This window comes from Trachemys scripta, chromosome 1 (assembly GCF_013100865.1).
Source record: "Trachemys scripta elegans isolate TJP31775 chromosome 1, CAS_Tse_1.0, whole genome shotgun sequence".
In the NCBI taxonomy this organism is placed as follows: Eukaryota; Metazoa; Chordata; order Testudines; family Emydidae; genus Trachemys; species Trachemys scripta.
The window spans coordinates 231,204,727-231,219,477 of NC_048298.1; the positions used below are offsets into that span (position 1 = coordinate 231,204,727).

The following is a 14,751-nucleotide window of genomic DNA, read 5'->3' on the forward strand; positions in this document are numbered from 1 at the left end:
GTAGGTACTAGATATGCTGTGTAAATATTTGTAAGACAAACATACCTATTTACATTGGTACCTGAGTGAATTAAGGCAGAACTTCCTAGTGCAGGATTTTCTTTTATCCCACTATTTTTTTTTTCATTGCTTAAAATTATTTGTAAAACATCTAATCTCTATACATACTCATCACGGGGTGCAGTTTGACTATAAAATTTCATTTTGGATTGAAACTTGGCATACACAAGATACAGCCTGGGAGGAAGTGTTGTTCTGTATTCATCATATATTGCTCATATCCATTCAGCATATGAACAGTTATGAATGTATGAGAATAAGGCACAAGATATGACTACATTTTAAATGAGTGCCTTGACAAGAAGACTGCATGGTTAAGTGGTAAGGCTATTAGACTGGGAGAAAAGAGACATGGCTGTATTCCCAGCTCAACCACAGATCTCGAGTATGACTGTAGGTAACTTTGCCCTTGTTTATCCTCCCACTCTTTATCTGTCTTTCCTATTTAGACTGCAAATGCTTTTGGACAGAGTGTATCTTATGTTTGTACATAGTGTGTTATTTTATATGTATTACAGTAGTGCCTAGCCCATTGTGCAAGTGTGATACAAATAATAAATATTAATAATTGTTCTGTAAAAAGCAACCCCATACATACAGCTTTTCAAAAGGACCACTTCCTACACTGACATTGTGACCAATTAGAGCTGGTCAAAACCAGGGAAGCATGTTTCTTGAAAAATGTTGCAAAACATTTTGTTTGTTTCTTCAAAATGTTTCATGATATTTTTCATTAAAAAAATTCAAAACAAGATTTTTTGAAACTTTTTCCATTTTTTAAAAATGTGTTTTGTTGGGGGGAAACCTACTCACTTTCTTTCTTTACACACACACACACTTTTTTCCCAGTAGAAAGAGAGAATGTGTGTGTGTGTGTGTATACACACTAGATAGATAGATAGATAGATAGATATGTGAGAGAAAGTGGAATTTTCCCCCCCCCCCCCCCCAATAATTTTTGTTTAGGAATTTTGTCGATTTTGTCGAATGTTGCAGGAAAATTCAAGTTTTCCTGCAACATTTTTTGTTTTAGTCAAAATGCCATTTTTCATCTAAAAACCATAGCAACATTTTGACTGACTCTACTTCCAACCCTTTAAAAAAAGCTATAAGTTAGAATAGGAAAGACTGAAACAAATAGGAAACTGTCCTATTCAGTCTCTCCATAAATAAGTCTGTACTCCGGCGCATATCTGAAAAATCGTAGTTTTAATTTAACCAAGGGAAGTGGTGATAATCAGGACCATGCCTTTAGAAGGAGCTCCCTATATATCCTTCCTAACAGCATCCTAGGTCCTTTTCTTATAAGAGGGATTTAAGTCCATGCCTAAGTCCTGGCCTATATTAGAAAATTTTACCATCATAGTTATGTTGGTTAGGGCTGTGGGAGGTGGGGGGGGGGGAAATCACACCCCTAAATTGATATAGTTATGCCGGCAAAAGTCCTGGTGTAAACACAGTTATACTGGCATAAAAGTGCTTTGTGGTATAACTTATTCTGTCTGGTGAACTGATGGCAGACGTGATGATAAAACTCACTCTTTCGGTCCTCTCGTTTTTCAGCTGGCAGTTGTTGTCGTCAGACAGCTTGGTGCCATTCTCCCCCCCACCCCGTCCCCCAAAGTCTTTTCTTTTAAGGTGCCGCAAAAGGAATGTTCAGTTTAATAGCACATCCTCTTGTTATTTAGTCCCCCAATTTCTGACACGCCAATTTTGGTACATTGATTTCTCATCCCCCACTTTTCTTGTTCACTTGACATGATCTTATAAAACAATCCTTGAGTTATATCCATGATGCTGGGGGCTTAGGCAAACTCTAGGTCTATATATCAACAAAGAGTCTGTCAGGCTTAATGCTGGGTGGTAGAACATTATTACAATTAAGTTGCTAAAATTGCAGTAAAATCTGTAGTGTTTTTCACATCTGTATATTTGTGCTACATAACTCGCATGGCTGGGACAGACCCCATGACAACAAGAGCCATTAATCATTGCTGAGTTTTGCTGATAGAGATGATTACACCCCTTAAAGGAGAGAGTGATCTCTTAATACCCAGTAAAAATCAACATGTCCAGAGGAAACTCCTTGTTTCTCAATACAACAGGTAGAAACCAGTTTATGGGACAATGGAGAAGGGGCCACTCCCACCCAAGGATGAGTTACAAAGTATTACATCATGGACCCTCCTCCCCCTTCACCATTGCATCCACGAGCCCTAGGGTCAGAACAGTCACATGGCCAGGTTTTCAGATAAAAGCTGCCTACTGAAAGGAAACAAGGTTCTTTTTACCAGTCTGGATCCTAAGAGGCAAGGACTTTGCCAGGTAAAGGACCCAGAGCTGTCACAACTGGGATAAGCCTCAGAAGCTGAACCTGTAAGGTTTTGTAGCGTTGAATTTTTATGAGATAATAAGATAAGTTTACATCTTTGTCTGTATTTTTAGCATTGGGCAAATCTCTCTTGCTTCATTTTCATTTAATTAATAAAGCCAACATAAGTTTATTACAGGATCAGACTGAGCACTGCCTGGGTGGGTAAAGGAGGGAGATCTAAGGAGGAACTGACCCTTGGTATGAGTCTGGTCCTTTTGGAACAGAGGAAGTTGGATTTTCTGGGACGTTATGGTAAAAGATCCTAATATCACAGGCTCCACTTACTTGGTGTCAAGAGAGAGTGGAGATCCCAAGGGGACTGTTTAAACTCTATACTGAGGCTAGCAAAAGCCTAGGGGGTTAATAAGCAATGTTGTTAGCTGCCATGTCTAAGGAGCTTGACCCACAGCTGGCACTGGATTAACTTTATTCTTACTGAACAGCCTGCCCTTAAGTGGAGCCCACCATCTTGAGATAAAAATTCCTGCTGGTATTGTGTTTGGATTAATTTAGTCTTTTCTGTCTAACTTTCATTGCAGAGACTATTTACAAACTGCAAATCAACTCTCCTCTTTGCTTCTGTCTCAGTCAAATTTCTCCATATTCTTCAATTATTAGTCACAGGTTTTTGTTCAGAAATCCTGGGTGCTGAAATGCTACTGAGACTAGCTATATCCCAAACTTATTGACACCCACAGATAATTCTTCTGCTTCTCAGCACTTCAACGAAGCTCCTTCTTTCCCTTGTCTGTACATATGCATGTGTGTAGCGGAGGACGGGGGAATTATTAACTTTAATCCTCATGCCTCTCTTTCTCCTAGTGCAGGGAGTTCAGGACCTCCAAGCAGGGATTTCATTTGTACAGTAAAATTACAGCTCATTAAATTGGCTTCGCACTGGTAAATCCATTGGCGATGCTGTATATTAAGCTAACACCATTGAAATGAAATATACAGAAGGAGAAAAACAATTCTGGTTTAAGGAAAGAGAATGTTTTAATAATTTGCCATGTGGTAAGTTTTGTGTGTTCTGTTCTTTAAATAGATGCACTCATGCTGCCCCGTTCATTATAATACTTCCATTGAGACACTACCATCCTGAGTGTTGTGACTGAAGTTTTTAATAACTAAGCTTATAACTAAGTACCTAATTTTAGCAAGGTACTTAAGCATGTGCCTAACTTTAAGCACACGAGTAACCTCATGGACTTCAATGGGCTATTCATGTACTTGAAATTAGGCAGTGTGTAAGTACTTTGCTGAATTGGGGCTATAATTAGTTGGCCAAATTAGGAGGTCTAATAGTTGAGATAGTAACTCCTGCCTGAAGAAGAATACAGTACATAGCCTGCACATTGCTTAACAAACAGGAAAATCCAAATGAGTGAAGAATCAGGCCCAGTAACTTTGGGATGGTCCCTAAAACTGAATTATGTTGTACGTGACTCAGCTTAGAAGAACATAACATCAATCAAACCAAGTAAGCTCTTAACAGTTTTCTAATTTACAATTAATTCAGTAGTTAATTGAACACTGATTCCAGAACACAGCTTTACAAAACGCATGTTCCTGTAGCCAAAGGGTGAGCGTGGTTCAAATCCTCCATTACATGACAAGAGAAACACAAGGTGAACAATAACTTTTATTTCTGGCAAAGGAAAAATGTCAAAGGAAAGAGCAGACAATTAATTTTAATATGGACAACACATCCTTCCACATTTACCAGGCCTGGTTTAGCAAGATGTTACTCCTCTTTCATGCTAGGGTGACTCCATTAAATTGCAATGACATTACACCAGAATAAAACTGGCATAAAGCTCAGACTGCCTCCTCTCAACAGCAACTCCAACCTCGTCCTGCTGTGAAAAAAAAAATCTCTTCCTACTTTGCTGACAAGGATTAACAAATCCAAGCAGGCACTTGAATCCAGAATTGTACAGACCTTACCAGAAAAGCAACACACACAGTCTGCAAAAAGAGGTACTAGAGTCCAGGGGTGGCAGAACTGGGCTCTGTGTGTGTGGGAAACTAGTGTCCCCCTCAATGGGAATATTGGGGGGTAGATCTGTGTTTCCATTCCTCACCAGTTCTGCCCCCATGATGTCTGGCAGAGGTGAGAGCAGATAAGTACCTGGCTATGTTCTCCACGTGTGGGTGTGGGGCAGGAGGGGGGGGGGGAAATGCAAGCAAAACCCGGAGGGGGCATTGCAGCCATCACTGGCCTGTGGCACAGATGAGATCAAAGTGGCTGCTGTAGACCAGGTAGGACTCCTGGACCAGCCCAGTTCCATCTTTCAGCCACTTCCAGTCCCTGCAGAGACACCTGGCCCTGGGAAGGGGCAGGAGCTTGTGTGCCAGCTATTCGGGTGGGGCAGGTGATAGGACAAGGAAACTGGCCTCTGGGTGGGAGACATCAGTGCTCAGGGCTGTAGGAACAGCAGTAAGAACTTCCCATCCTGGAGCTGATCCCTCCCTACACAGTCTATAGCTCCTCTTGCTCCCCCTCCTATCCTTCTGTCCCGCCTGCTAGACTCATTGAAAGAAGGTAGCCTAGGAGCTAGGGTGCTTAACTGGGACTCAGAAGACCTGGGTTCTATTCTTGGCACTACATCTACCCTGTTGGATGACTTTGAGCGAGTCATTTCACTTCTCTGTGCTTATGTTTCCCTATCAATAAAATGGGAATAGTGGTACTGACATCCTTGGTAACGTACTCAGAGAGCCAGCACTATTGAAGAGCTAGGCATTCTTATTATTAAGCCAGTACTCCCACCTGTGACCTGGACCCATGCCTCTTCCTGGTGGTCAAAGCCATTGAGGAATGTGTTGGCCCAGTGCTATCAGAAACAGACAGACATTCTAACCCCCCATGCAGGAATCATGCAGCAATCTGTCTCTTGTCCTCCAAAGAGAACAAAAATCAACACTCTGTGCCAACAACCTCATTCAGTACCATCCAGTCTTGGATCTCCCATTTCTAGTCAAGGTGATAAAGGTGATGATAGCAGACCAACTTCAACAACATCTGACCTCCACTGATATCCCAGATTCCTTCAAGCCAGATTACTGTACCAAAATAGCTGTGGAGTAGCAAAAGTGCAATAATCTCTCATCACAATAGACGGAGGTGAAACAACTATGTTGAAGATGCTCATTCTACCACTGGTTTTTACCACAAGGTACTGCTGGCCTGCCTGTGTGTCCTGACAGGAACAGAATCATGCTACTTTGGCTAATCTAATTCCTTTCTCACAGAAAGCAACTGCTCCTCCTTGCTGTCGGTTCTGGCCTGTGGAGTGTGGATGTACAACCTGTATGTAGTACAGCCTGTTTGCATGAGAGCAGTTTTCATGTAAAGCCTTTTTTATACAGAGAGAGGCAATGCGGATTCTAAACTTCTCCATTCTGTGTTCTTGGAGTCTTGACTAATGGCTGAGGTCGCGTTGCAGAGAGCGTTGATTTGAGAGATATTGCTGCATAAATAAAAGCACAGCGTGATACTTATGACTGAGAAAACCAGGCCCATGCACAGTGCTGATTGGCTCCCCTCGCAATGGGATACAACTTGTTACAAATACACGTCTCCAGTTTGGGCCAGTCGCCCACAGGCTGAGCATCCTCCTTGCCATCTGAAGTCTGATGTGAAATGCTCAGGTCCTGGCAGAACAACCAAAGTCTGTCCCTAGCTGGAAGGAACCGGCGGCTGAAAATGAAACAACATCCTTCCCCCTTCCCTTTGATCTTCGCTCTCTACTGCTTCTGTGCTCTACAGTTCACCTCAGGTAAGACCCGATCTATCCCCATAACTGCCTCCTACGTACCTGATCTATGTGGATAAAGAATAGACGCTAGAACAGGACTAATACAGAAAACTTAACTAGTTCTCTCTCCCTCCCTCACACTCCTGGCTTGGCTTTGCAGTTCGGAAAAGCTAGGCTCGCTTCAGACTCGGAGAACAGCTGTTCCAAACTAATTTGAACCTGATCTCTAACATTAAGCTCTTCCAAGGAGCAGAACGTGCTGGGATGAAGGCTGCAAATAGTTTAAACAAAGGACCTGGCTATTGGCGTCCTTCCTCCCAAACCATCAGCAGCAAAAGACCGAAGGGCTGCTGCAGTTTTTAAGACTAGACAGTGCTCATTTGAAGGGGGCAGGGCAGGAGGGGGCTGGGTGACATGCCCCTTACTTGATGAACGAGGGGGGCTCTTAGTAGGTGCACAATAGGTTCTTATCAAAGTGACCGGGACAAGTGACTTGAACATGAGAAATGGACATTTTCAATAAGCCCCGGGGGATTGGTGGGCAAAGAGGGAATGAATATAGCCCTGGGACCAGAGCCTTAGCGGAGCTACCCCCATTGACACCAGCTGTCAGTGCTAAAGGTGGACAAGAGGCTAAAGCGAGCAGGGAAAGTTTGAGGAAGAGAAGGCTGGGGACTGCCTCTTCTGCCGGCGCCTCTGTCCAGGGTGCTGAACTGGGGAGGAGGGGGGAAGAGATCTGCTCTCGGCTGCGCGCTCGGGGCATGCACGGGACCCCGCTGCTGTGCCGGTGGTGGGCACAGAGAACTGTGGGATTCGGCATCACAGCACATCCTGGGAGCAGTTCGGAGGCGTGTGTGTGTACACTCTGGATAGGCGTGGGGGCTGCCCATCCCGACATCTAGATCTGCCCCTGTAATGCACGCCAGCCGAGGGAGGGGCGGGTTTGTTGGGTTATTTTTTTGCTCTAGAGTTTCACATTGGAAGGATACTTTTTTTTTTGCTCTTTGTTGAAAAATATTTTTTAAAAGAACAAAGCCAAGCACCCCTGCTAAGCTCTCTCTCTGCCTTAGTGTTTTAACCCGGCTCGGGTTTCATTTGTACGGTACCGAAGTTGTGGACCCGTTATAGCTTCCTCGTGGTCTTGGAGAATCCGCTCCCTGAATTTGTACTGGGGTAGCTTTCAAATGAAGGGCACAGTCACCCTTTTAGTGGAAATTATATTTGTGAATGCTTTATTTCAATAGGATTTCCTCAGCCTGTCTCCCGTTCTGTGGATGCGCCAGACATTCCTAAAAGCGAGGTACGAAACGTTTTCATAACATGGCAATCAAACTGGAAGCATGTTCATAACAATGCAGGGGACACTGAAACGCGGCTGAATTACCATTAGGGAATGAGAAACCAAATACACGTGATCATTTTCCGGTTAGCCAGTGGCTAAGGGTGCATTATTAAAAACCCTTTGCTCCCCATTCTAACAACACACACATAAATATGCAGAGTGGAATAATTCAGGAGGGGGTTTAGGGCTCACCTATGCCTTTTGTAGGTCATTGACTATGCTGCAATTCTGAGAGAGAAACAAGTTTGGTATCACTTATATGGGTTTTACAAAGAAAATAAACAAGCAAATAGGACACTAAACAAATATATTACTGACTAATTTACTTACAATTTCGCTAAACTAATTGAAAATATAAGACAATGCAATGATCAAATCTAGGTTACAGTTGAGGTTGAATTGATAAATCAATGAATTAACAATAACATGAAATGGGGGAATGTCCACTCGATCATCTCCCAGTTAGCATATGTCTATAAAGCAACCTTTTGCTGCCCATTTTAACAAAATACACACATTAAGAGTATCTGAGCTGGGAAAGGCCTTGGTAGAATATTACTAACGCTAAATTTTCTCACGCTAAAATGCGGGTTTAACTGATCTTAATGTCTAATCTTTATTTTTAAGCTGGCACTGTGTTTCAGTCAGTGGACAGAACTGTCTAATCAACCCCAGGTAAATGGACTTAATAATTTATTGAACTGACTCTACTCTTCCAGGTACATTGGCTATCCCATAACAATTAAAATTAGTATCTGAAATGATAAATATAAATGCCTCTTCCATCTCCTCCAAGGTGTTGAATACTCAGCTGTAATGATGTAAATGCTTCTGCTGGCTTATGTTCTATTTTCCCATAGTATCATTTAGTGAAATTCGATTGTATTTGTTTTGTATGCAGCATATGATTATGCTGACATAATTAATATACTAATATTTTTTCCTGATATAAAATATGTCATTTTTATATCTGGTAGCTGCAGAAAGATTTACTCTGGAATAATGCCATTGGCTTCAGAATTACTCATGATTTAAACTGTTGGAGATGAAAATTAGGCTTCTTACCTCAAAAGTCATGTACAAAACATACCATAAATGAATGTATGTTTAAAAAAATTTTTTTTTTTAGATCTCCAGTAAAGTAATGGATCTTTGTAATGCTATTTTTAATAGCATGCAGATAGAGGAGGTAAGGTCTAATGATTTTCTTTCCTTGAAGAAAACTTTCCCAACATTTTGTCCAACCAAACAGAGTTTGACTATCATCATTATCTTTACTAGGAAAACAATGAGGACATATACAAAAGAGTAAGTATTTTTCCATCTTAGTAATACATGCATATGACTTCAACCCTTAAATTCGATAAGACTATACACTAAAATTGCTCTTTTTATGCAGTTTTTATTTCACTACTCCAGAGTTCAAGAACCAACATATCCACTTAAAACTGGGGTCAGTATTTTAACATAATCATCACTTTTTCATAGCATAACTATGTGAACAAGATGCTTACTAAGTCTAGGATTCAGCAATGTACTTAAGCATATGCCTAACTTTCAGCATGTGAGTAGAGTCATTGATTTCAGCGGGGGTGTCTCACGTGCTTAAGTACCTTGCTCAATCATGTATAGAAGTTCAGGCCTAAACTGAGGCCCTCAACTCATGTTGATTACAACCAATGTCAGGATCAGCCCCCAAAGCCTTTTTCTCCTAGTGCACCTTTTTGGTTAATGCTAACTATTCAAGAGGATTTACCCACAAAAATTAGAGTTCCTTGAACCCTGTTTATATCTGAATGGCTTTAGTGAGAAAAGGATAAAATGCACCATGATTATGGAGTTTCAGACAATGTTTACTCAGATCATGTGCAATGACTTTAAAATAATTACAGGAAGTGTTTTTAAAAGGTGCTTTTCTATCTTTTCTATACTTTCTTGTCAGTTTCTTTACCTTCTAATTCAGAGCACATTTTTTAAAAAAATTGAATAAAAAAGCATTACAATATTTACATTGTATTCTAATTTACAGCCCTCCCCAAACAAACAAAATAAAACCCAAACAAACATCTTTTAGACCTTGACTGTGTAGTAAATATATTTAATACAATGTTAGCTAAACCACAAACCCACAAAATGCTGATTAGGGGTTTCCCAAAGTCAGCTAGAAATTATGGGTGGAATCCTGATCCCATTGAAGTCAATGGTAGTTTTGCACTGGACTTCAGTGGATCCAAGATTTCACGCTATCTGATCATTCTTCAGGCCTGGAAGATGACCCATATTGCATCTTTCCAAGCAATGTAACTGGCCTTTGCCTCATAGCAGTTTGTGGCCACGTTTCGAGAATATGGTCTATTTGGGGCCTTATCAGAAGCTATAAGAATAGCACAGAGCCAGGATTAGGTCCAGCTGTGAGGTGTGGAGAAGGAAGGATTCATGTGAACTCTAAACTTTTGTCCAGCTTCACAGATCTATTAGGACATCAATCTCCCTGTCTCTGGCCCACCTGAACTTTCCCCAATACCCTGAAAACTATGGGCTAAATTCAGCCTTAGCATAAAATACCATTTCTTATTGAATAGATCCTCCTCTTACATGGTCCTATGAATTTGTGTGGCATCATGTGGATTAGAGTTTGATTAAGGCATTAAGATTAAATTTTATCACAAGGGATGACATCTTTGCCCCACTGAAGTCAATGGCAAAATGCCCAGTATTTCACCCAAAATGTGTAGCGTTTCTTAAAGTCACCTGAAAGAACTGGGTAGAGAGTTTAGTTTCTCCCTCCAATCTTTGTGTAAACTTTACAGCTGGAGTTTTCAAAGGAGCCCAAGGGAGCACCCAAATCTCATTGAATTTAGGTCCTTATCTCAATTAGACTCCTTTGAAAAATTCAACCTATGATTATTACAAAGCTCTGTTAAGAAGCTCATATTTTATAATGATTCTGCACTAAAGTAAATTAAGTTGCATTATAAATAAGTCTGATTTTTGAAGCTCCAGGCTATCAAAAACTTTTAGTCAGCAACTATGTTTGAATGTTGTGTGTCTAATTGATCTTAATACAAAACTAGTGTTCACAATATCTCTTTGTTGTAGTCTTCCCCTGTGCATCCTTTAATGCGCCTTGCTTCAAAGCTCTCTGAGAGAAGAATGAAAAGATTCCTTGATCCAGTATGCACTTGTTTCTTCCATAGTATTTTATGGCACTAAAAGTTAATTTCAATTGTTTTATAAATCATTGTCTCAATGTTCGAACTGTGAGTATCTAACAAAGGAAAATCCCCTTACTTTATATCCTGTCCTGAGCTCTCCTCTTTCCTTCTCTATTTTTTCCTTTTTTAAATTTAAATTCCTTCCCTTCCCTTTTCAACCTCATCTCCCCTTTTCTTCCTCTTGCTGTCTGTTCCCCATTTTCTGGCCCCTCTCCTCCTTTATTTTTACATCCTTGCTCTAGTCTTCCATTTTACTTACTCATTTTTAAAATGACAGGTTTCAAAGTAGCAGCCGTGTTAGTCTGTATCCGCAAAAAGAACAGGAGTACTTGTGGCACCTTAGAGACTAACAAATTTATTAGAGCATAAGCTTTCGTGGACTACAGCCCACTTCTTCGGATGCATATAGAATGGAACATATATTGAGGAGATATATATGTGTGTATGTATGTATATGTGTATATATATCTCCTCAATATATGTTCCATTCTATACGCATCCGAAGAAGTGGGCTGTAGTCCACGAAAGCTTATGCTCTAATAAATTTGTTAGTCTCTAAGGTGCCACAAGTACTCCTGTTCATTTTTAAAACTTATCCCTGATAATTAAATCCAATCACTGGTGCAGCTGCTGCTGTCACTGATCTCTGCTGATGCTACTAAATGTTGTTTTTTCCATTTAAGGTCCAAAGTCAGTGGGGCTCTACAAGGGGTTGTCCTTGTCAATCAGATTGAAGAATCAGAGCCTTCACTCACACAGGGCTTGATCTTGCTGCCGCTGAAGTCAATGGCAAAACTTGCATTGACTTCAGTGGTGCAAGACTGGTCCCAGAATGAACTACCTTCTGAAAAATAAGTACAGCATGAGCTGAGTTTAGTAGCAGCAACCCAGATTGGATTTAAAAAAAAAAAATCAGTGGAAATCTTAAAGATGGGGAACCAACCACATTTCAACAAGGCAAGAAAAATCAATATTACTTTGAAATCTGGTGAATGCTGTTCCTTATGTTCACTTCAGTTCAGGCACTGCATTGTTCTCAAGAGCATGACTGTCTAATTTGAATTACAGTGACAAGAATGTATTTACCTTGAAATCAGTTAAAGAAATACTTAAAATAAAGGCAGCAAATTTTGATTTGCTTCTAGATTTCCTGTAACTATCTGATTTGTGTTTAAAATTCTCACTTCCAACAAAAAAGATTGGAGCAATGTACTTAAACTGTACTAGAGGATTATGAAAATCTCATGAACAGCTGGATATGTTAAAACTGATATGCACTATCACCTTGCAGGAATCACAGATTGCTGCTGCAGAGTTTACCAAAAAGGTACGTTAACTTAATTTAGATTTAAAAAAAAAAAAAAAAAAAAAATCAGAGACCACAGTTGTTCTGAACTAGTTCACATGCTGCTTCTGAGAGATAATCAATCACTTCTAAATCAGCCTTCAAGCTATTTTCTAAAGCCCATGCAACATCATATTTAATTATGTTTTTTTAATATATGTACATCAGGCAAAATGGATGATTCTTGACAATTCCCTCTCGGTATTAATGTTTAATCAGTAGTTCAGGTGAATGGGCACTGGGGACTAGCAGTATCTAGTTATTTGCATACTGCTGAAAAGGCTCCTGAATTATTGATGACAACAGCTCTGACAGTGACACAGAGACTTGTCAATATAGCCATACTATAGTTTAAAAATACACGTATTTTTAATGGTTTGTGTTTTATTTTGCAGGACAGTACTGGTACCATGGGACGGCCTTTTTTTCTTTTCAGGGTATCAGATTTGTCTTTTCCTTTTTACAATTTTGAATCATATACAATTTCATATAGCCACAGAAAACAATATAAAACCGTTTACATCTAAAAATTGTTGCCTGGTATTCTATAGACGCTGCAGTCTAAGGTCATTGCTTGAAAAGCTTAGGGAGTCAATGTGGTGCGGTGGTTAGAATAAAAGGTCTATAAGACTGTGAAATCCTGGGCAGTAATGGATTAAAACTTTCTGTTCTACAGGGGTGACCATTAAAATGTTATCCCTTGAGCTGTTCTACCTAGAGATAGGGTTGGGGCCAACTGTTTATTTCCTGTTAGACTGACTAGTGCACTGACACTAAATTCAGCAGACAAACATAAGCATTAGCAGTCCACTGACCAAATGATCTGATTAACACATTCAGTGCACAACAGAGTAAAAAAAATGGAAATTATGAAAATCATCTGTGGTTAATTTTTTTTCTCATTGTGACTGTTGGATCTTTGCCCAAAGTAAGTATCTTGCTGATCTTGTTCTAACCCAGATTCAGATAGAGACACACTATGTTGACTTGGGCAAAATGTTTTTCACATGCCTCTATCAACACAACAAGAAAAATCAGTTAAAAAGAGGCCCTGACTATAACCCGGGCCCTGATTTAGCAGGATACTTAAAAATGTGCCTAGCTTCTACACAGGTTAATATTCCAAGTGATTAGGGTTACCATATTTAAAAAATAAAAAAAAGAGGACACTCCACCAGGCCCTGGCCCCGCCCCCTTCCCACCCCACCCGCCCCAACTCCGCCCATTCCCCACCCCTTCCCCAAAGTCCCCGCCCTAACTCCCCCTCCTCCCTCCCAGCCATGCGAAAAGGGCTGCCCAAGCGCTACCGGCTTCACGGTTTGCCAGGCAGCCTCCAGACCCTGCGCTCCTGGCCGGCGCTTCCCCAGCGCAGCTGGAGCCTGGGAGGGGAAGCGCCCAGCCAGGGGCGCAGGGTCTGGAAGTTGCCCGGCAAACCATGAAGCCGGTAGTGCTCGGGCTTTGGACAGCCCCCAGGGCTCCGGACCCTGCGCCCCCGGCCAGGCACTTACCCTCCCGGGTTCCGGCGGCTGTGCTCCTCCCGACTCTTCGGCTCTGTTTAAGAGCCGAGCTGCTGGAGCGCTACCAGCTTCGGGCAGCCCCCATGCCTCTGGACCCTGCGCCACCGGAGCAGAGCAGCTGGAGCCCAGGAGGGGAAGTGCCCGGCCGGCGGCTGGGGTCCGGAGGTAAGGGGGCTGCCCGAAGCTGGAGCGCTCGGGCAGCTCAGCTCTTAAACAGAGACGAAGAGTCAGGGGAGCAGCAGAGCAGCCGTGGGAGGGGAAGTGCCCGGCCGGTATTTTCCCGGACATGTTCTGCTTTTTGGCAAATCCCCCCGGACGGGGGTTTGATTACCAAAAAGCCGGACATGTCCGGGAAAAAACGGACGTATGGTAACCCTACAAGTGATGTCAATGATATGATTCACATGATCAGAGTTAGGCATATGCTTATATATCTTGTTGATTGGGGCCAAGATGTTGCATAAAAAAATTAATCAGATTCTTCAGTCCAGAGGCTGATTGAAGATGTTACAGACCATGGGAATTCACCCACCCCATAGATAAGCCCTATTTCCACTCAAGACCCATCACCCACATGTGGTAAATTTGGAACAAGATTTTATGATTTTCCTAAATGCACTATGGGAGTCATCTTTTGCTGCATTTACTTGTCTGACGTCAATATGATTATTTAATTACATTTTCAGCCTAGAAATGGAAGAACTATCGAAGATGATGGTGAGTAGGCCTCTGAAAGGTGATTTTAAAAGACTTCATTCTATTTACTCAACAAATAATAATCTTTGACAGAGGAAAAAGTGTTATTTAGAAATAATTTGTTACACGCCTAACCCCCTTCACTGCTAGCTGCTCTGCACAGGGACCAGGGCCGGCTCTAGGCACGAGCAAAGCAAGCAGTTGCTTGGGGCGGCAGATTTGCAAGGGGCGCAAGAATCCAGCATGGGAGCTGAGAACCAACAGGGGGCCCTGGGAGCTGTAGTTCCTTGGTTAGCTCCCTGCCTATAGAGCCAGTCCTGGAGCAGGGAAAGAACTACATTTCCCAGCATTCCCTTGGCCACTAGCAACAGGAAAGGGCGGGGGAAGGAGTATGGAACTGAAATCTGCAGCATGCTGTGAATGGTAGGAACAGAGCCAGCT

The 14,751-nt window shown here is 41.7% G+C and overlaps 1 protein-coding gene across 1 annotated transcript; it reads left to right on the forward strand.

The window, feature by feature from the left end:
* Nucleotides 1-6,044: 6,044 nt before the first annotated feature.
* Nucleotides 6,045-14,339, forward strand: NMS (neuromedin S). The gene is made up of 9 exons (XM_034774490.1): nt 6,045-6,216; nt 7,440-7,495; nt 8,165-8,212; nt 8,667-8,726; nt 8,819-8,845; nt 8,937-8,990; nt 10,637-10,711; nt 12,044-12,079; nt 14,301-14,339. Exons 1-9 carry the CDS (start codon nt 6,081-6,083, stop codon nt 14,337-14,339), a joined length of 531 nt encoding a protein of 176 aa, XP_034630381.1. The 5' UTR covers nt 6,045-6,080.
* The last annotated feature ends 412 nt before the right edge of the window (nt 14,340-14,751 follow it).